This window comes from Thamnophis elegans, chromosome 16 (genome assembly GCF_009769535.1).
Source record: "Thamnophis elegans isolate rThaEle1 chromosome 16, rThaEle1.pri, whole genome shotgun sequence".
NCBI lineage: Eukaryota > Metazoa > Chordata > Lepidosauria > Squamata > Colubridae > Thamnophis > Thamnophis elegans.
Window position 1 is genome coordinate 30,185,316 of NC_045556.1, and position 18,958 is coordinate 30,204,273.

At 45.7% G+C, this 18,958-nt stretch overlaps 2 protein-coding genes across 6 annotated transcripts in view; one reads left to right on the forward strand and one right to left on the reverse strand.

The window, feature by feature from the left end:
• The window catches only part of TTC16 (tetratricopeptide repeat domain 16), a 26,327-nt gene extending 18,253 nt beyond the window's left edge, over positions 1 to 8,074 (forward strand). For all 5 annotated transcript variants that reach the window (XM_032233627.1, XM_032233632.1, XM_032233630.1 and 2 more), the window contains 4 exons: positions 2,680 to 2,845; positions 4,199 to 4,332; positions 5,470 to 5,623; positions 7,263 to 8,074. In XM_032233627.1, the coding sequence (XP_032089518.1) occupies positions 2,680 to 2,845; positions 4,199 to 4,332; positions 5,470 to 5,623; positions 7,263 to 7,394 (586 nt within the window). In that variant the 3' untranslated portion in view covers positions 7,395 to 8,074. The remainder of the gene's footprint in view (positions 1 to 2,679; positions 2,846 to 4,198; positions 4,333 to 5,469; positions 5,624 to 7,262) is intronic.
• A 1,575-nt stretch (positions 8,075 to 9,649) lies between these two features.
• Positions 9,650 to 18,363, reverse strand: TOR2A (torsin family 2 member A). The gene is made up of 5 exons (XM_032232405.1): positions 18,055 to 18,363; positions 17,510 to 17,775; positions 15,791 to 15,966; positions 12,517 to 12,644; positions 9,650 to 10,448 (listed from the first exon to the last, which is right to left on the reverse strand). The coding sequence occupies exons 1-5, from the start codon at positions 18,221 to 18,223 to the stop codon at positions 10,204 to 10,206; spliced, it is 984 nt and encodes a 327-aa protein (XP_032088296.1). The 5' UTR covers positions 18,224 to 18,363; the 3' UTR covers positions 9,650 to 10,203.
• Positions 18,364 to 18,958: the final 595 nt, after the last annotated feature.

An 18,958-nucleotide genomic window follows, 5' to 3' on the forward strand; every position in this document is an offset into this window, starting at 1 on the left:
AGATAGATAGATAGATAGATAGATAGATAGATAGATAGATGATAGATGATAGATAATATATTAATATAGATAATACATTAATAGATGATATTGATAGATTGATAGATTGATAGATAGATGATGGATAGATGATGGATAGATAATATATTAATATAAATACATTGATAGATGATATTGATAGATAGATAGATAGATAGATAGATAGATAGATAGATAGATAGATAGATAGATAGATGGAATGATAGATAGATAGATGGAATGATAGATGATAGATAATATATTAATATAAATACATTGATAGATGATATTGATAGATAGATAGATAGATAGATAGATAAGATAGATAGATAATATATTAATATAGATAATACATTAATAGATGATATTGATAGATTGATAGATTGATAGATTGATAGATAGATGATGGATAGATGATGGATAGATAATATATTAATATAAATACATTGATAGATGATATTGATAGATAGATAGATAAGATAGATAGATAATATATTAATATAGATAATACATAATGCAATGCATGTGCGCCCCCACGCATGCACATGCAACCCCACATATTTGCCCCACCCCCCCACACATGCGTGTGTGACTCCCGCATGCCCCCCCCAACCTGAAAACCAGCTGACCAGTGGGAAGCGCGTGCCCACGCGCGATGGAGCTGAGTTGGGGCGACGGCTCACATGCCTGCGGAGAGAGCTCTCCGTGCCACAGGTTCCCCATCCCGGGTGTAGTGTCTCCTGCTTGGGCGGGATGGGGGGGTTGGACTAGATGACCTCCAAGGTGCCTTCCAACTCTGTTAACCTGCCACTGTCTTTCTCTTTTTTAAAAAAATAAACTTTATTTTTAAATAAACATAAAACAAACAAACGTAAACACACACAAAACCCAAAAGCCATCCTCCAGTTACCTCCAGTAGGTTGATTGGTTACAAAGCTTTTGTGCTTCCTCACAATCGTCTTGCAATTCCATAAAATCTCATATCCTCAACCTAATATATATGTATACAATTATTATGATTATTAAACATTCATTTGACTATAACTATTATTACATCCTTTTTATGTAAAATATTCTAAATTTAAAATAAATTTATATTATGGCATTTCATTACATCAGTATAATGCAATACAATACAATAGCAGAATCGGAAGGGACCTTGGAGGTCTTCTATTCCAACCCCCCTGCCTAGGCAGGAAACCCTATACCGTTTCAGACAGATGGCTATCCAACATCCAACATCCAACATCCAACCTCCCTTTGACGTATTAGATCGCACAGATTAGGCCTCCTCCGAGTTCCATCCGCCAGTCAGTGCCGACTGGCGACTACGCGGAGGAGAGCCTTCTCAGTAGCAGCTCCGACCCTTTGGAACGATCTCCCCGTGGAGATTCGCACCCTCACCACCGTCCAGACCTTCCGCACAGCCCTTAAGATCTGGCTATCCCATCAGGCCTGGGGATAAGACCCTAACCTCGCCCCACCTGAATGCTGAATGAATGTTGTGTTTTATTGGTTTATTTTTTATTCACATTTTTTTTCTTGTGTTTTGTCTTGCACTCCCTTCCCATTAACTGTAAGCCGCCCTGAGTCCCCTCAGGGAAAAGGGCGGCCTATAAATCACAAATAAAATCTAAAAAAAAAATCTTCTTAAAGACTTCCAGCGTTGGGGCATTCACAACTTCTGGAGGCAAGCTGTTCCACTATTTTATTCTATTTTATTCTATTTTGTTATTGTTATTATATTTTCTATCTTCTATTCCATATTTATTCTATGCTACTATTCTATTCTTATTCTATTTAATTATTCTATTCTATTTTCTATTCTCTACAATAACAGAGTTGGAAAGGACCTTGGAGGTCTTCTAGTCCAACCCCCTGCCTAGGCAGGAAACCCTATACCATTCCAGACAAATGGCTATCCAACATCTTCTTAAAGTTTTGGGGCATTCACGACTTCTGGAGGCAAATTATTCCACTGATTAATTGTTCTAACTGTCAGGAAAAATCAGGAACATCATCCTGAAATCATCCAATAATATTACATCTTTATATTATATTCTATAGAAAATTGTTTATCTTTACTAACAAAGCTTTTAAGCATCCTCTCCATAGTCCTCCAGGAATAGTGCAATCCAGTGGTGGGATTCAGCCAGTTCGCACCTATTTGGGAGAACCAGTTCTTAACTTTCTAAGAGGTTCAGAGAACCGGTTGTTGGAAGAAATCTTCTTTTGGTTTTTTTCCCACTTTACAGGGCTAATCCTGTAAGGAAGGCAGGAAGGAAACATTCTGGTGTTGTTTCTAGCTTAATCTTTATTGCCCTGCTTACAGAAACTGCCTTTCCAGTTAACCCTTATTAAATTGTAACAGCTAAGGCAAAGCGCCCATCGACCTGAGTAATGTTGAGTTGGCCACGCCCACACGGTCGCATGACCACTAAGCCCCACCTACCCACCTGGTCATTAGGACAGAGAACCGGTTGTTAAATTATTTGAATCCCACCACTGGTGCAATCTTATCTCTCTTGCCATTTGTAGTATTTGTGCGCTAATTGCTTTCTTAATAAATCTTATATGGGTTTCTCTTGGTAACTTGTTGTTCATAGCATATCTTGTAAAGAAACCCTCCATTGGCCTCTGTCTCTTTGGGTGTGTTTCCAGGCAATACTTGCTGGCTGAAACGCATTTCTCTTCTGCTGTGGACAACGATCCATGGGAAGTGAAGTATTATCTGAACAGGGCCAAGACTCGCGTGTTTCTGCAGGAGTTCCTGGGAGCTAAAGAAGATATGATCAGCGCCCTCTTGCTGAACCCCAACAAGGAAGAGGTGGGTCGAGGCCGTCTCCCACTTACGGCCACAATCGTGCCCCCAATTTTCCTTGCTCGGCGAGAAGCGTGCTAAGTGGATTTCCCCCGTTTTGCAACCTTCCTTGCCATGGTTGTCAAAGGGAATCACTGCACAGTTGCTAAATGAGTGACGCGGCCATTAAGTGGATCTGGCTTCCTTCGCCTGTCAGGTCGCAAAAGGGGATTGCATGACACTGCCACCCAGGACACCACGATTGTCATAAATAGGAGTCAGTTGCCAAGCGGCTGAATCTGATCCCATGGCCACCGGGGACGTGGCAGCGGTCATAAGTGTGAAAAACCAGTCCTAAAGGAGAGACAGAAGTCTCTCCTTTCTTATCCCCCTTCCTCTCCCTCAGGCTGGCCCATTGAGCCTCTCCCATCCCCTTCTCTCCTTTTCAGATGGGAGTAGAATGTCTAAACTCCCAGCCCGCAGGCTGGATGAGTCACGCACTGGCCACGCCCACACCCAAGTGGCAGTTGGAACAGTTCCTTTCAGGTGGGGAGAGGGAGTAGAATGTCTATCTCCTTAGCATCAGTGTGTTAATATATTTTTTAAAAATAATTTTTATTGAATGTTTTAATCTTTAAATAATTAGAAAAGTACTCGAATGTGCAGAGATGGACAAAATGACAATAGAACTAAAAGACAGAGTGTGTTAATAATAATATCGGAAATATTAATGATCTGACGGTCATTTCGAAAAATCCTTTCTTAGTGAGCGCCTAGAAGCCAAGAGGAACATACGTGTGTGTGTGTGTGTGTGTGTGTGTGTGTGTGTGTTGCATTTGTGCTGATAAATAAATAAAGGGAGAATAGTATAGATCTATTTCAAGCTATTTAGCTCTCATCAGCCAGCCATACCCTTACTGGGATTCGAACCTGGGCTGTTTTTACATGTTAGGCAGTTGTATTAGCCTCTAAGCCACAAGCTCTCCCCCACTTTATCAGCTGAGCCAAGGAAATAAGTAAGCATGTCAAATAATTAAGTGTATGTCAAATAATTAAGTGTTATTTCCTTGGCTCAGCTGATAGGGGAGGAAAGCTTGTGGCTTAGAGGCTAATACAACTGCCTAATATGTAAAAACAGCCCAGGTTCGAATCCCAGTAAGGATATGGCTGGCTGATGAGAGATAAATAGTTTGAAATAGATCTATACTAGTCTCCCTTTATTTATTTATCAGCAAAAATGCAACACAAAAATGGTTTCCTGCCTGGAAGGCTCCTAGGGTGGAGCTGAAAGGTAAAAGGGAAGCAGTATGCTCCCTCCCATATTTGAGCATACCAGGTACTTTGACATAACACTTAAATATACATATACATTAATTCCAGGTTCGGAGCTTGATGGCCAGCCTCTTTCCTGGAGAGAGCGCAGAATCCCTCCTCGGCAGCAAAGTTGGGGATCTTACCAAAACACTCCTGGATCGAAAACTGAAGTCTTTTCCCGGGGGGAAAGCCTTGCAGAGGTATTGAATCGAAATCCCCGGGGAGGTTTATATTGTTTTCTGGAGACCCAAACATGGGGTTTTTGGAGGGGTGGGGGGTCTCCCTCATCTCATTTTCCCCTTCTCTTATTGGCACCCGGGAACTTCTCGTTCAGTTGGGAGAACGGAACTCTTTCCTTCTTTCGGGCCAGTACAAGCTGCAACCCTGCCGGAGCAGATGGGAGTTATAGTCTGGAAGCTGGGAGATTCCCCCGCGCACGAGCCCTGTTTATCTCTGCGTTGCCTCGGTCCCTGTGGGTGCCTTGCATTCCTTTTCAGTCCCACCGTCCCTTAATTAAGGCCAGCCCAATTAATAACACCCAGTTGATACAGAACGAGGATAATTTTAAGCGTGTTTGGCAGAGTCTGCCCCGCCAATCTCCCGCGAGACATTTTTCTAGAAGCATCCATGGTGCTTCCATGGAGACATGTCTGTCTCTCTCTCGTTCTCTCCTGTCTCCCATTCTTTTTCTTCTGTCTCCTCTCTCTCTCATTTTTTCTTTTCTTTCCTCTTTCTCTCTCCCCTCTTATTCTCCCTCTTCTCTCTCCCCTCTCTCTCCCTTTCTCCTCTCTTGTTCTATTTCCTCTCCTTTATTCTCTCTCCACTTTGTCTCTCCTCTCATACTTTCTCTCCCATTCTTTCCTCTCTCTCTTCTGTCTCTCCCGTTCTCTCTTGTTTTGTTTCCTCTTTCTTTCTTCCCTTATTCTCTCTCCTTTGTCTCTCCTCTCTCATATTTTCCTCTCTCTCCTTCTCTCTCCTCTCTTGTTCTGTCTCCTTTTTCTTTTTTCCTTTCTCTCTTTCCTCTCTCTTGTTCTCCTCGTTCTTTCTCTCCCCTTTTTCTCTCCCTTCTTTCTCGTTCTTTCCTCTCTCCCATTCTCTCTTCTCTCTTGGTTCTGTCTCCTCTTTCTCTTTTTTCCTCTTTTTCTTTCCTCTCTCTTGTTGTCTCTCTCTCTTGTTCTCCTCTCATTCCTTCTCTCCCCTCATTCTCTCCCCTCTTTCTCTTTTTTCTTCTCTCATTCTGTCCCCCCTCTCATCTTCCTCTCTCCCCTCTCACGTTCTTCCCTCTTGTTCTCTCTCTCTCTCTCTCTCTCTCTCTCTGCTTTTCCACCACCTCCCAGGCCTCTGAAGTCCGCAGGATCCGAACCCCCAACCAATGAGTATGTTCAGATTGTGAACCAGCAGGCCGAGACGTCGGTGGCCAAGGAGGAGGAGGTTTGTGAAGAAAAAAAGCTGCAAAAGAGACTGGCTGAATGTCAGCAAAGCTCACACCAGGTATCTCAACTCCTTGGAAGGAAAACAAGACATTTTATTCATTTACTTATTAAAAGCTTGTGCCAGGAGACTGGAGAGGGGAAGGTGGGGCTGACGTTGCGGTGGTACGACGCATAATCTTGCAACTCCAAGATCACCGTCAATATCTCTGCCGCTGGATGGTCCTTTTGGACCTAAATCGTCCCGTAGAGACGGTGACAGAGAAAGGCACATTCTGCTGATCCCAGGGACATTGCAAATTCCCTGGTTGATCCAGTAGAAGCCTTTTTTTCTGGCGGCTGCAAGGCAGCCATCAAAGCTGCTGAAGTCGGAGACAGCTTCAGTATGGAAGAAAGAGCAGGAGAGAAAGTGTGCCGATCTCGTGAGAGACATTTTATTCATTTACTTATTAAAAGCTTATGCTGTCCATCTTTCCCATAAGGTGGTTCCTGGAAGTTGACTTGGGGGCTTTTCATAGCTCTCTGAGAACCATTAACGGGTTGCAGAGGGTCGCCGATCCAGCTACTACAAAAACTGGATCAGCATTTACTCTTGTATCTTTTCATCCAGTTCTTTGCAGCTGAAAACATCCACAAAAGATTAACTTTACACCCCTTCGGAAAAGTTTTTGCCCGGGAATGGTATAAGGCTGGGGGTTGGACTAGATGGTCAGCAAGCTCCCTTCCAACCCTATGAGTCACAGAAGAAAGGGTGTGGCCAGCGGAGTTTAGCTCTGCCTGGAGGCTGTGAGGTCTCACCCCTGCCCAGTTCAAAAGCCAAGAGGCCAACAATTCTAACACATGAGCTGTGGTGGCCCAGTGGTTAGAATGCAGCATTGCAGACTAATTATGCCCACTGCCAGCAGGTCGAACCTCCCTGGCTCAAGATTGACTCAGTCCCTTCTGTCCTTCCGAGGTCAATAAAACGAGGACCTGGATTGTTGGGGGCCAGAGGCTGATTCTGTAAACCGCTTAGAGAGGGCTGGAAAGCACTGTGAAGTGGTATATAAGTCTGCTATTGCTATCTATGTCTGTCTGCCTGCCTACTTATCTATCCATCCATCCATCCATCCATCCAATCTAAGAGCCTTGGTGGCAGTGTTTAAAATGTTGCATTGCTGCCTAATCCCCACTGCCAGCAGTTTGATTTTCACTGGCTCAGGGTTGTTTCAGCCTTCCATCTTCTGATGTGGGTAAAATGAGGACCCTAGATTGTTGGGGGCAAGAGGCCGATTCTGTAGACTACTTAGAGAGGGCTGTAAAACACTGTAAAGTGGTATATATGTCCATCCATCCATCCATCCATCTAATCTAAGAGCCATGGTAGCACCGTGTTTAAAATGCAGCATTGCTGCCTAATTCTGCCCATTGCCAGCAGTTCTATTCTCACCGGCTCAAGGTTGACTCAGCCTTCCATCCATCCGAGGTGGGTAAAATGAGGACCCAGATTGTTGGGGGGCAGAAGGCTGACTCTGTAAACCGCTTAGAGAGGGCTGTAAAGCACTGTAAAGCAATATATAAATTGAAGGGCTATTGCTGTTTCTCTGTCTCTCTCTTATCTATTGTGGTGGCACTGTGGTTAGAGTGCAGTACTGCAGGCTACTTCTGCTGCCTGCCGGCTGCCTCCAGTTTGAGTCGAACTTGTCCCGTGTGTCTCGCAGGCAAACGAAGAGCTGAACGAAACCCGTCAAAACAAGCCAACTCTGGAATCCAAAACCATCTGGGTAGAGCCCTGCTCTCGTCTGCCTCCCAAGGAGTGCCCCAAGGAACCGTACTGCTGGATGAAATCCTAAGAAGGCGTCGGTCAGTTTTAGGCCTGTCCAAAGCATTGCCTGGGGATCGAACTCCCCCCCCCCTTGCTTTTTCTCCCAAAAATATCCTGAATTTCTAGGGAATCAAGCGAACAGGTTTCTCTAGTCAAATGCCTTGTTGGCTTAACACCACCCAAACAATCTGGATTCACCACGAAAAGATTTAGGATCCCTTGGCCTGATTTTGCTCGGCTAAGAGATTTCGTTTTTTTGTAACCAAGAGCCCGAAATCTTGGAAAGGGAGTGTGATGCCATCCCTCCTTCCTTTCAAGGCCCTGAGTGACTTGTGGTTCACACACCTCCAGGGAAAAGTCTACCCAGCGGGATGAAGCAAGTTACCACCGGAATAAATCTTTTTCCCCTAATAATTGCTTGGAATATTGGAAAACTGCAAGCGGGAAAAATGCAACTAACTTCTGTTGCATTATATATATTTTTAGACTCTGGGAAAGGCTTGGTATATAAAGTTGTGCTTTCCCTGCTTTTTGTTTCAATAAAGCAAACTTTTCGAAGACCTTAAGGTATGTCCAGGTTTTTCACATTTATTGTGCTTTTGTTCAGTCCAGTGCTAAACCAGAATAAGGAGGAGCTTGGGGACGCGGTGGCTCAGATGCTGAGCTTGTCGATCAGAAAGGTCAGCGGTTCGAATCCCTAGCGCCACTTAACGGAGTGAGCTTCCGTGACTTGTCCCAGCTTCTGCCAATCTAGCCGTTCGAAAGCACGTAAAAAATGCGAGTAGAAAAATAGGAGCCACCTTTGGTGGGAAGGGAACAGCGTTCCGTGAGCCTTCGGGAGTTGAGTCATGCCGGCCACATGACCCCGGAGATGTCTTCGGACAGCGCTGGCTCTTCAGCTTTGAAACGGAGATGAGCACCACCCCCTAGAGTCGGGAATGACTAGCACAGATATGCGAGGGGAACCTTGACCTTTTACCTTTAGTTGAGAGATTCTTTTGAGATCTGCCCTCCCATCTTTCTCTAAAATGGGTCCCAAATTTTTGTGGGCCGTGGATTCGAATCTGGACGGCACGCCTCACAATGGCCTAGTTTCGCTCAGCCACCATACATTTCCATGATTAAAAAGTAAAATAAATCGCTACTTCTCACCTTCCCTGCCTTTTAAAACTACTGTGTTTCCCCAAAAATAAGACTGGATGTTATATTAATTTTTGCTCCAAAAGATGCATTAGGGTTTATTTTCTGGTTAGGTCTTATATTCGAGGAAATATGGCACTAAATGCATCCGTCTGGTTGACCTTAATTGGGGCTTATTTTTGGGGGGCTTATATTACGAGCATCCTGAAGAATCATGCTAGGGTTTATTTTTCAGTAAGTTCTTATTTTTGGGGAAACAGGGTAGCTGTCAAACTTGCAAGCCATCTTTTTTTGTTGGACTTCAAGGCCTGCCACACTTTCTATCGTGGGAAACTGGGAGGGGGATCATGTGGATTTGGGCGATATGTAGCCATAACAACATTTTTCTCTGAAAGTCAAGGTCGACTTTGTCTCTGCAGCTAGCTGGAACTGGATGGGAGGAATCTGTCTTCGTGGCAGTGGGAGATTGGACCATGGGATGGACTTGTGGATGTGAGGGCCAAGATCTTGAACTTTCAACTGGGTGGGGGAAAACCGAGAAGCTTTCATATTCGGGTTTTCCATATGTGCCAACATGGCTCTCTTAATTGGAACTTTGAGGAATCTCTTGCCTCGGATTCTTATTTTATTTTGGAACCCTGACAGTAATTGCACTCAAGAAAGAGTGGATTTCAATATATTATTCTGACTCTTTTAACTATTCAAGTTGGCCGTTCTGCTCTCTGCACCAAAAGGGAAAAGAAAGAAAGAAAGAGAGAGAGAGGGAGAGGGAGAGAGAGAGAAAGGAAAGAAAGACAGAAAGAGAAAGGAAAGAGAAGAAAGAGAAAAAAAGAAAGACAGACATAAGAGAGAAAGAGAAAGGAAAGAAAGAAAAAGGAAGAAAAGAAAGAAAAAAGGAAGACAGACATAAAGAGACAAAGAGAGAGAAAGGAAAGAGAAGAGAAAAAAGAAACAGAGAGAGAGAAAGGAAAGGAAAGAAGAAAAAAAGACAGACATAAAGAGAGAAAGAGAGAGAGAAAGGAAAGAAAGAAGAAAGAAAAGAAAGAGAGAAAGGAAAGAAAGAAAGGGAAAGAAAGAAAGATTATCTCTCTAGCTGGTGTGTTCTTGGTTTCAAAAAGAATAACAATCCTGTTGTTGATGTGACATCTTTTAAAAGCAGCTGTGTTTTGTGTAACTTTTTAACAGCAACCTGCATCTCAGCCTCCATCACGTTCTGGTTGACACCACCGAGGAATTCCCCTGCAATAAAATAACAACACCCCATCCCTGAATTAAGAATCCTAACATACAGCTTATTGGATAAAAACAAAATAAAATCACAGAATAATCCTTGACTTGAGAGGTAGGATTTTAAGACTCCGCAGAAAAACGAATTAATTCAACTGCACTAAACCTGTAAAACCTCCCAAGAAACCATGTTTTAAAAGCAGAGGAGATTCCCCATGTAAAATGCATCACACAATCTTCTCTCTCTCTCTCTCTCTTTTTTTTTTTGAGTTAAAAAAATCCAGATTCTGAGTCGTTTGTAAGGAGAGGAAAACGTTTGATCCAAAGCATCATTCTTTGCTTTTCCAAAAGGCCCCGTCTTTAAGTCCTTCAGTCCAACGGCCGTTTTCCGTGACCCACAAAGGGGTTTTCGCTTACAAGAAAACCGTAAGCTCCATTCCGGACCGAAAACGCCTGACCCAACGGGGGGGTCATAGGAAAAACGGGATGCGGGAAGACACCGTTTTGCACCCAGTGGACGAGAAGATTTTTTCCTCCTCGGGGAAGTAGGAAAAGCTGTCGGCCACGCTTTCCACTACTTCCGGGCGAGGGGGGAGACCCTGGCTGGACATCTCGCTGACCACACACTGCTTCACGTGGTGCCGTCGCAGAGGGAGGAAGGGCACGAAGACGTCGATCAGGTTTTGCTCAAGGATCCTGGATCCCCGGAATCCATCTGAAAGAGACGTGAAGAAGGACGAAGGGTGAAACGGTACTGAACGGGCATGGGGGACCCCAAATTTCTATCTGTGTTTGATTCGGGTGTCCTTAGATTACGGTGTCAACTCTCAGTGTTGTCATGGGGACAGAAGGGGGGGCGGGGAGTGCATTCCACGCATGTCAGCTGGAGTCGAATCTCAGATTACGGCAGCCGGTTTGGGAGGAGTGCATCTTATAGGGTAATGTGATTTATGACACAGACTGAGGAGAGGGAAGGAACAGGGGTAAAGTTCAGAGATAAATCAAACAAAGCAGAGGCTTGACTGCGAACAGATCTTGCCTAAGGGAGCTCCTAATAAATGGCTGGTTTTGTATTAGAAACTTGACTCGATGATGCTTATGAGTCAATGAGGGCATTTTTTGGAAGACTGACAGACAGTCAAGCCTCTGCTTTGTTCGATCTAAAGACTTCCAAGGCTTCATTCAAGATTTAAATTGTATCATTGACAAGTAGGGTCTCCTGCTTGGGCAGGGGATTGGGCTAGATGATCTGCGAGGTCCCTTCCAACGCTGTTAATCTACAGATCTCCTTTCAGTACCTTTTGAGGGACTCTCAAGGCTTCATTCAGGTTTTAAACCATAACATTGGTGTAGAGCTGCGATGGGGAACCTTGGCACATGTGTCGCCCCAGCTGAGCTCCACCGCGCATGCGTGCCACCTCCCGCCACCCAGCTGATTTTGGGGTCTCTGCCACGGGGCGGAGCATGCGGGAAATGTGCGTGCATGTGCGTGGGAGATGGGGGTGTCACATGCATGCACAGGGGGTACTGTGGGGAAAATGGCGCCCCCCCCGGATGATTTTTGGTCCCAGGAGACTGCCTATTAAGCCCAAAATGGGGCACGTTGGGGTTGCAAGCGCAGGGATGGGGGCGCACAGGTAAGTCACACATGCGTGGGGGGCGCACATGCGTAGGGGTGCAGGGCTTTTGCATTTTCCGTTAACCAGTGTGTCGTCTGGGTATAAATATTTTGTGCCAACATTAAAATATACAATCTTAATCATCATTTAATCCCATTTTAGCTTAATTTCCAACACCTTAAGCATCGAATATTTCTTCCACAGTCATTACTTATAGTTCATATTAGATTACACACTTTAAATCAAAAACCTTTGATATGTTTTACTATCAATATACCACAATTCTCATTTGACTAAAATTATTTGAACATGTTTTTACCTCAAATCTGTAAGACACAACCACATAATGGCATTCATTAGCTATTTCAAAAAATCTTCCAATAACATTACACCTTTATGACATCTTTTAAGTAAAAGTCAATTAATAAAATTTCTAAACCTCCCCCCCTTTCCCTCCCCCCATTCACTGTTTAGAATTTATATCCAAGTCACTTTAGCCAATACCATAGCATGTATATATTGTTAAACAATGTCCATTGACATTTCCTTGTTGTTATTATAATTGGCTAAAAATCATTTACTGTTTATGTCCCATCTCCTCCCGTCGGACCCCCCCCCCAATATGAACTATAATTAATGACTGTGGAAGAAATGCACGAAAGTTATCTGTAACCAATCGACACGCTTTCTAAAAGATGTAACGAAGGATAAATCTTTTTTTGTGTTTTTGTCCAATTAAAATAAAAGAAACTTTTCAAAAAAAAAGTATTGAATATTATAACAATCCCACTGTAATTTATTTAACTCTCATTAGTTAAATTGACTATTAATACATTTTTCTATACTTCTTTTGCTATTAATTCTTATGCCTATTCTCTAACCACCAGTGAAAAGATTCCCAAATTGTATAATAATCAGTTAGTTCTTTCTCTTCGATTGACAGAGTCAATCTGTTCATTTCTGCACATTCTAATATTGTCCTAGTCACCATTTTGTGACCGCCCTCATGGGCAGGGTCCATCATGGTCGTACATCCGAGGACTACCTCTATTCAGAATGGATCGGAGTTTTTTTCTCTCCCTGCCTTCTGCATGGGGAAGTTTTTTTAAGATCCCAGTTGACCCACCAAGGCTGGAAGTCCCCCCCCCCTCCCAAGATACTCACTTCGGGAGTCTTTAGAAATGGCCTCCGAAATGGACGCTTCCAAGTCCTGGTGACTGACCTCCTCGCGGTCTTTTCGGTCTCGCCAGAGCTCCAAAGCCATCTGGTTAATGTGTTCTGCTCCTATATTGCTAAAATGGTCAGAGGAGAACAGCTGAAGCCCAGTGGATTTTTTCCTGCTCAAGTTTTACACCTGGGCAGGAAAAAACCAAAGGTACAAGTACAGATTAGGCGACACCTGGCTCAAAAAACAGTCACTTGGGTGTTGTGGCCCAGCAGGAGCCGTTGGAGTTGCCACCAGACTCCGACAGCAAGGGGCCCTATGAGTCGGCTCTGGAGGATGACCCTGGACAGGGTTCTGACTCTGAGCAGGACGCAGAGAGGCTGGTTGGCCACCAGGAGGCGCCTGAGCCTTGGACCAGTGGGGAGGAGACAAGGGAGTGTGATCCCGACGTCATGCATTGGAGCAGTGGGGAGGAGCCAAGGAAGTTGTTCCTGGATTCCTGGCAACGAAGAGCTAATAGGCGTAAGGAGCAGTTACGCAGTTACAGGAGATAATTGCACTCAGCTGGTGGTAATTAGGCTCCTCTCAAGACTATAAAAGGAATGATTGTGCACACACCCTTTGCAGGAGTCAACGTATTCACTAAAGTTGGAGAACTCTCGTGGCTAGCTTGGCAGGCTGGATTGCTGCCAAGGTTAGTCTGTGCTGGATTGCTGCCAAGGTCCTGTCTGTGTGTTAATAAATCCTTGAAGTATCTTTGTCTTGGCATGCTTTGGTGTAGGAGGAGGGGGGGTCAGAACATTTGGGGATGGACTTTGGAGTCCTAGGGGACGATCCCTTAAACATGAGCCAGCCCTGTGCGGCCGCAGCCAAAAACGCTAACGCAATCTTTGGTGGTATAAACAGAGGCACAGAATCAAAATCACACGAAGTGTTAGTACCACTTTATAAAGCCTTAGTAAGGCCACCCCTGGAAGGCTGCATCCAGTTTTGATCCCCACGTTACTGAACAAGATGTTGAGACTTTGGAAAAAGTTCAGAGAAGAGCAACTAAGAGGATTAAAAGCCTGGAGATTGAAACATAAGAACAACAATTGCAGGATTTGGGTTTTTGCTAGTCGAGAGAAAAGAAGGACTAAGGGGACTAAACCCAGCCCTTCAGAAGTTAGTTATCAATTGATGATTTTTGCAAGGTCAAGGTTCCCCTCGCACATATGTGCTAGTCGTTCCCGACTCTAGGGGGCGGTGCTCATCTCCGTTTCAAAGCCGAAGAGCCAGCGCTGTCCGAAGACGTCTCCGTGGTCATGTGGCCGGCATGACTCAACTCCCGAAGGGGCATCGAATGCTGTTCTCTTCCCACCAAAGGTGGTCCCTATTTTTCTACTTGCACTTTTTACCTGCTTTCGAACTGCTAGGTTGGCAGAAGCTGGGACAAGTCACGGGAGCTCCCTCCGTTACGCGGCACTCAGGATTCGAACTGCCGACCTTTCTGATCGACATGCTCAGCCATCTTAGCCCCCGAGCCACCGCGTGCCTCGTATAAACAGAGGCATAGAATCAAAATCGCATGAAAGTATTAGTACCGCTTTATTAGTAGTATAGTCTTTACTGCCATTGTACAAAATAAATACAACCAGATTGGTTAAATTATTATTCTTAAATTATTAAAGCCTTAGTAAGGCCACCCCTGGAATGCTGCATCCAGTTTTGGTCCCCACGTTACCGAAAAAGATGTTCAGGCTTTGGAAAAAGGGCAGAGAAGAGCAACTAAGAGGATTAAAGAGAGTAAAACATACCAAGAACGGCTGCAGGAATAGGGAAGAAGAATTCCAGCTGCCACAAAGAGGAGTAGGTCCATTTCTTTTCCAAAGCACCAGAAGGCAAAACAAGAAACAATGGATGGGAACTAATCAAGGAGAGAAGCCATCTGGAATTAAGGAGAAACTGCCTAACCGGGAGGACAATTAACCAGTGGAATAGAAGTTGCCACCAGAAGTTGAGGGTGCCGTGGCACGACAAAACCGCGGTCCACTAAAGCGCGCCCGATTAAAGCGCGTACCTGACATCATCAGCAGCGCAACAAATACGACCGCGGAGAAAAAAGGGCGCTTTAAAAAGCGCTTTTAAAGCAAGCCGATTCACGTTAAGGTAAGGGTTAAGTTTAGGGTTAGGTTTAGGGTTAGGTTAAGCGTTAGGGTTAGGTTTAGCGTTAGGTTAAGGGTTAGGTTTAGGGTTAGGTTTAGGGTTAGGTTTTGGGGGGGGTTAGGTTTAGGTTTACGCGTTAATTTTAGCTTTACCGCTCACAGTGTGCTTCTTTCGTCGCGCTGTGATGACGTCAGGTACGCGGTTTCGTCAAGCGCGCTTTAGTCGACTGCGGTTTTGTGGTGGAACCGAGGGTGCTCCATCACTGGAGATCTTTAAGAAGAATCTAGACAGCCACTTGTCTGACTTGATAAGAGGGGCCTGAGCAGCGGGTTGGAGTAGAAGATCTAGTAAGGCCACACCTAGAGTACCGCATCCAGTTTTGGTCACTACACTATAAAAAAGAGATTGAGGCTCTGGGAAGAGCGCAGAGAAGAGCAACCAGGATGATGAAGGGACTGGAGGCTCAAACACAGGATGAACGGTTGCAGGAACTGGGCCTGGCTAGTCTTGTGAAGAGAAGGACCAGGGGAGACAGGAGAGCAGCCTTCCAATATTTGAGGGGCTGCCCCAGAGAGGAGGAAGCGGATCAAGCTATTCTCCAAAGCACCCGAAGGCCAGAGAAGGAATAATGGATGGAAACGGATCCAGGAGAGATTCAACCTGGAAATGAGGAGGAATTTCACGACAGTGAGAATAATCAACTCATGGAACAGAAGTTGTGGGAGCTTCATCATCGGAGGCTTTCAAGAAGAGACTGGACTGCCCTCTGTCAGAAATGATGTAGGGTCTCCTGCTTGGGTGGGGTGGACTAGATGACCTCCAAGGCCCCTTCCAACTCTGGCATTCTATATTCAAAGGAAGAGAAGTTGCCTTCAGAAGTTGTGGGAGCTCCATCAATGAGGCTTTCAAGAAGAGACTGGACTGCCATATGTCAGAAATGGTGTAAGGTCTCCTCCTTGGGCAGGGGGTTGGACTAGATGACCTATAAGGCCCCTTCCGACTCTGTTACTCTGTTAAATAACCTCCCAGGTCCCTTCCAGCTCTATCCTGATTGACTGAATAACTGATGGACTGACTACCTCTCCCATATTCCCCAGCCTTGTGTCTAAACCCCCCACCCCCCATTACCTGATAAAAACGAAGATAGCTTTCCGGTAGTTGGTTCCGAAGACCACCCAGGAGGATCCCAGGAAGGGGGCCACCACATCGATCAAGCCCGGCTGCAGATCGTCCATCTCGTCGAAGAGGAAAAGGGACCGGCTACACTGGGTGATATTTCCCTGGATCCAACTTCGGAGATCGCCCTTAGGCAGAAGAGGGGTGGGGGAAATGAAGGACAAAAATGAAGAAGAACTGACATTGGAAAAGGATAGCAAAAACAGAAAGGCGCTCGCGCGCAAACCGCACCATCAGGATATAAGCAAAGCGGGGGGACTCCAGATCCCATCATCCACGCCCATGGGAAGCCGCCCTACAGTGATCGGTTTCCCCCTTCCAGTCCCATCTTAAAAATTCTTGGCAGATCTATTAAGCAGACCTCGTCGGACCAACTTTTCGCAATTACAGGTAACTCCTTAACTTACAACCCAGTTCATTTAGTGTCCGTTTAAAGATGCAACGTCATGGAAAGAAGTGACTTGCGACCGTTTTTTCACACTTATGACTTTGGATCATGCGACCAACATTCCCACGCTTGGCAAGTGATTCATATTTATGACCGCGATCCCCTTTTGCGACCATCTGCCAGCAAACTCAGTGGGGGGAATTCAGATTTGCTTAACAACCGGGTTATTCACGTATCGACTGGAGCGTGACTGACTTAGCGACGGAGGCGAGAAAGATTGTAAAACGATCGCAAAAGTCACCTAACCACTGTCTCACTTAGCCACCATAATTTGGGGGCTCAATCATGATTAAGTCGAGGAGTACCTGGATTCACATTTACAGCAGCACCGAAGAATGTGATTTAAAGCCAGTCCTCGCATTTACAACGGTCGCAGCAATCCCCACCGATTCCCCACGATCAAACATTTACTTGCTTGGCAATTGGCATGTATGACAATCGCGTTTTGAATCTCCCCAGCTGGCTTCTGGCAAGCAAAATCAAGGAGGGGACAAAGCCAGATTCGCTTAACAACCATGTGATTCACTCAACGACGGCAAGGGCCTCACTTAAGAACCCCGGCAAGGAAGATCGTAAAATCAGATGCGACTCCTTTAACAACTTCGTTTGTCGATGACGTTATCCATTCAGTCGTGTCTGACACTGGGCCACTCTTATGCCTTGCTTCGCCATGGAAATTCTAGTTCCAATTGCAGTCAGATGTTGAGGACTACTGGTTTCGTAAAGGTAAAAGTTCCCCTCACACATAGGTGCTAGTTGTTCCCGACTCTAGGGGGCGATGCTCATTTCCGTTTCAAAGCCGAAGAGCCAGCGCTGTCCGAAGACGTCTCTGTGGTCATGTGGCCGGTATGACTCAATGCCGAAGACGCAGGGAGCGCTGTTCCCTTCCCACCAAAGGTGGTTCCTATTTTTCTACTTGCATTTTTGACCTGCTTTCGAACTGCTAGGTTGGCAGAAGCTGGGACGAGTCAAGGGAGCTCACTCCGTTACGCGGTGCTGGGGTTTCGAACTGCTGAACTGCCGACCTTTCCGATCCACAGGCTCGACGCACTGAGCCATCTTTTTTGGCTAACCGGCCGCAAAACATACCACGGCAGAGACCAGAAAGTTTGCTGAAGTACCGCCTCGCAAGGCTGTTGTGTCCACAGAAGCAAAAAAAAAAGGAAAGCGTTCGCATGCGATTTGGGGCAGGGGGAAACGGACTCCCCCCCAACCTCTGTTACCTTGTATTGCTGGAGACGGTCAGCATGGGGGAAATGAACCTGCGGGGAGAAGCGGTGGACGTAAGGAGTCCGGACACCTGTCCGGAAGAGGTGCCGGGCCAGCAGGGAGCTGAGGTAGGTTTTCCCGGTGCCTGTCGCCCCGTGGAAGGAGAGGACCAAGGGTTTGGCGGGCTCAGGGTCCTGCACGAAGCTCTTCAGGCCTTGGAGGAGCAGCTGCCTGGCCAGAGGCTGCCCTACAAGGCGCAGGGCTAATTCGCACTCGAGACCTGGAAGGAGGAAGACAAAGAAAGGCTTGAGAAAATGCCACCCTTCCTATTTCTGTGTCCCTAATGCCCCCTTTCCGGGCTTTAAAATTAGGACTGATCCTCACCCCCCCAAAAGAGAACCTATAAATCGAACCACTTTGGATCTCACAACAACCCTACGAGGTAGGACAGGTGCAATTGGAATGGTTAGAAGCTTCAAACTTGAGATATATGGGAACTCGCCTCTCTGCGCCCCCCAGCGGACGTTCCCACCACTACAACATCCGCTTGTAGCCTCACCCGTTAAATCCGGCAAGAAGTCGCATTCGCAGGACGCCGAGAGGCTGCAATGCCAGGCGCCCGGCCACCAGGGGGAGCCCGAGAGCACCAACCCGGGCAGAGGTAGCAGAAGCAGCAACAGCAAGAGCGGTAGCCGCATTCCCGCGGAAGCGCCCCCGCCCCTCTCCATGCTGGCTCTCCGCCCGCGAAGAGGGTCGGGAAGCGCGCTCCCGCGTCCCCGCGTGCGGCGGCCTTATTCCCGGCCTGCCCCGCGGCCCGGCTCGTGCTCGCAGGCGGAGAGCAAATAAAATCCCCCGCTTCCGCCACTGAGCGAGGGGGCGGGGCTTCAGGGGCGGGGCTTCCTATGGGGAGGTATTTATAGGCTCCGCCTCCCCAACCGTTCCCGGGTTTTTTTTTCTTTCAAAAAATGGGCGGGAATAAAATAGTTTGAGGGGGAAAATTGGAAATTAATATATATTAAAAATAAATGTATATATATTTAATATAGTTTAATATAGTTTGAGGGGGGAAATTGGAAATAAATATATATTAAAAATAAATATATACATTTATATATAAATAAAATATTATCGCGGCAGGAAGCCAATGGAGAACTGAAATTTGAAGGAGGGAAAAGCAATTAAAATAAAATAAAAAACAAGCAAAGCAATGTTTAAAGCAAAGAGGAAGGGAAAGGAGCTTGAAAGAAAAATGGGGGGGGAAATGAGTTTGGGTGGCTGGGAAGTTAAAATTTAATTTAAATTTATTTTAGGCAAGGGCAATAGATGAGGAAAAAATGGGTTTGGCGTGAAAAATAAAGTTATGAGGAAGGGAAATGGGGAAAAATATCTCAAGGAAAATGGGGGTGGGGGGAGCGAGAAAAAACCCCCAAGATATTTATGAGATGTTTGGGAAAATATTGAAA

What these genes read in the sequence shown, in the direction of transcription:
- TOR2A (XM_032232405.1), bottom strand. Translation starts at nt 18,223, where the DNA reads ATGGAGAGGGGCGGGGGCGCTTCCGCGGGAATGCGGCTACCGCTCTTG. An exon ending in CTTCTTGCCGGATTTAACGG is followed by an intron (nt 17,776 to 18,054) that starts GTGAGGCTACAA and finishes TCCTCCTTCCAG; the next exon opens with GTCTCGAGTGCGAATTAGCC. An exon ending in GCTATCTTCGTTTTTATCAG is followed by an intron (nt 12,645 to 15,790) that starts GTAATGGGGGGT and finishes TGACCATTTTAG; the next exon opens with CAATATAGGAGCAGAACACA.